Raw genomic sequence first — 2,500 nt, 5'->3', positions numbered from 1 at the left:
ACACCATTAGTATTACCAAAATATATCATCCCTCAAATTGAGAGACAGAAGGAGAAAATTTTGTTTTATGCTTTCCTTTTAGCGCCTATGTTTTTTGTAAATGATGGATGGCAACTGCTTGAGACCTCACAACTCCAATAATCGATGAAGTGTCAGTCCTAGATTGAAGCCTCTTGCAGTTGCACAAAGAGCAACGTAAAACAAATTGCAGCAAAAAAAAAACAACAACAAAACAATACAAGAGATAAAATAATTTTTAATTTGATTCACACGATTCCTGTATTCTTGGTTTTCACGTGACTTCATCAAAACTAAAAAATGAGGAATTATCAATTCTTTTGAGATTTTAGTTTAGTTAGTTATTAGAAAAGGTGAAGACTTGTCTTTTCACAAATTTTCAGTTTGATAGGGTTTTTCGTCTTGGATAAAGCAAGGTTGAATTCGGCTAAGCTTTTACGTGACATGATATTAAAAAAATGACTTATCCGATGAGATTTTGCAATCTGAACAGTCTTTGTATGAGAATAAGTACTCACATAAATGTTTATGAGCCCTCAGAAGACGACTACTGGCTTTTTATAGCAAAACTCGATGACACATGTTTGTCAGCTTCCGGCCGCCATGAGAGGGACACAAACATGGCGTCTCCATACAAAGCCTTATAAATTTGAGTAAAACATTCCTTCGAATATCTCCAGCACGAAACATCGCACAGACCTGAACCTTTTTGAGACTGTTTGAATATTCATCTTCTTTTATCTCTGTGATTCTTGACTTTATTTGTTTAATGGTTTTGATGATGGTGTGACAGTGAAAGCTGGCAATGAATTTGATGGATAAGAAGGTTAGTTAACACATGCAATTGTACTATGTTTCATTTGTTTCAGACCGCTGACCATACCAACGCGCTGATGAACATGAAAAAAGCATAATCAATGGACCATAAACATAATGAGAAATACCTGTTACAGAGGTTGAACACTGTTAAAAACGCCATTTAAGAGAAAGTACGTTTTATCAAGTTTTGTGACAGGCATAGAAATAATTTCTTAGTTGCTGAGAGTCATCATAAGTTTGTCTCCGCTTCGAAAGTTTAAAGAGCCTCATTTTTCCTCCAGCGTCTTGCCATGCAGACTCGTTAAAAAGTTGTTGAACAATAAAAAAATAGCAAATCATTAGTCACCTAAGTGGAGGTGGGTAGTGGTTGATATTTACCTCCCCGCATCGCAGCTCGGTAAATATCTGTTGTAGTTTAATTTTCTTTTTGGTTTGAATTTTAAAGAACTGGGGAATGTGTTTTTAGGGGTTCTTTAAAAAAAACTAAACATCTTTTCCTTCCTTCTACTCACCTACCCCTCCCTGATCCTGGCCAGTACCTCTCTCCTTCCTTCCCTTCCTTCACATATCTATCCTCTCCCCCCCCCCCCCCCCTTACGCCCATTTCCTCTACACCATTACTCCCAGCCATATTTATATTTCTCAAGGCCTTTCTGTATACTTACCAGAACTTGATCTTGACACCAGAGCTTCATATGGCAAAGTCATGCCAACCAAATTGCGTAAATGAAATCGATTTCTATAGAAAAATAGAGGAAGTGAAGGACTACTTGTTATTAAGAAGATGATTTTTTTACAACAAATCCAAACATTTCTTGAAAGAAAAAACAGGGAAGCAACTACGCCTTTCAAGAAACTAGACGCTCCACGAGCGTAAACTGGGTTGCCTGTGGTACGTGTTACACAAAAATAGAAAGCACTGAGTTGGGTGGTGTTGAACTGCGGTGTTCCAGTTGATTTTTTCAAGTGAGAGGTCATTTTGACAACTTGAAGTGTCACCCAGACATCATGCCAGCATTGGCCCTTTGGCTCACACCTTCTCACGTTGATTATGTCCTAGGGGCGAGTCCGGAAATTCCAGAAAGAGAGGGCCGAAGAAAATGCGTCGAGAGCTCACGCCCTCCTCCCCCCCCCCCCCCCCCCCCTTCACTCCATGCCCTCCATCCGAAAAATTCACGTTAGTGATGTATATCTATCAAGGCAAAATGTATTTGAAATAAGAAAAACTCTAAAACTCAATTAATCATTATCGTAAGTAAAACCGCCTGATGCACACTGTACCACTTCAATATTGTACAGGGAAAAAGGAGGGGGGAAGACACGGCCCCCTCCCGTCCCCCCAAAAAATCCCCCTGATGTCCTGTCCCCTTTTCCTGCATTTCATGCATTCCTTGCAGTTGCACTAAGCAAACGTTTATTGCGTACACTAAGGAAGGAGGAATCTACATGGCATCCGCTAGTTTCCGCTTAAACATTCGTCAGTCTAATCTGATGCCAGGGCAATTTTTTTTGCTTTAACGTTTGCACCAAAACACCAAAAAGTACCGTAAAAGCCGGGAGTTAACGCTAAAAGGCAAGCTAAAAGATACCCCCGGGTGCCAGAGGAATTTGTAGATTAAAGCGATATAATAATATTGTTGAAAAATCTTCGTGTTAAAGGGGA

At 39.6% G+C, this 2,500-nt stretch overlaps 1 protein-coding gene across 1 annotated transcript in view; it reads left to right on the top strand.

Moving 5' to 3' along the window:
• The window catches only part of LOC138003545 (uncharacterized), a 2,867-nt gene extending 1,700 nt beyond the window's left edge, over positions 1 to 1,167 (top strand). Inside the window, exon 4 of the mRNA XM_068849669.1 lies at positions 888 to 1,167. Coding sequence (XP_068705770.1) covers positions 888 to 895 — 8 coding nt within the window. The 3' untranslated portion in view covers positions 896 to 1,167. The remainder of the gene's footprint in view (positions 1 to 887) is intronic.
• Positions 1,168 to 2,500: the final 1,333 nt, after the last annotated feature.

Source organism: Montipora foliosa, chromosome 5 (assembly GCF_036669935.1).
Source record: "Montipora foliosa isolate CH-2021 chromosome 5, ASM3666993v2, whole genome shotgun sequence".
Lineage (NCBI taxonomy): Eukaryota > Metazoa > Cnidaria > Anthozoa > Scleractinia > Acroporidae > Montipora > Montipora foliosa.
Note: the sequence above shows the minus strand (reverse complement) of the source record. Positions and strands in the feature narration are given on the sequence as shown.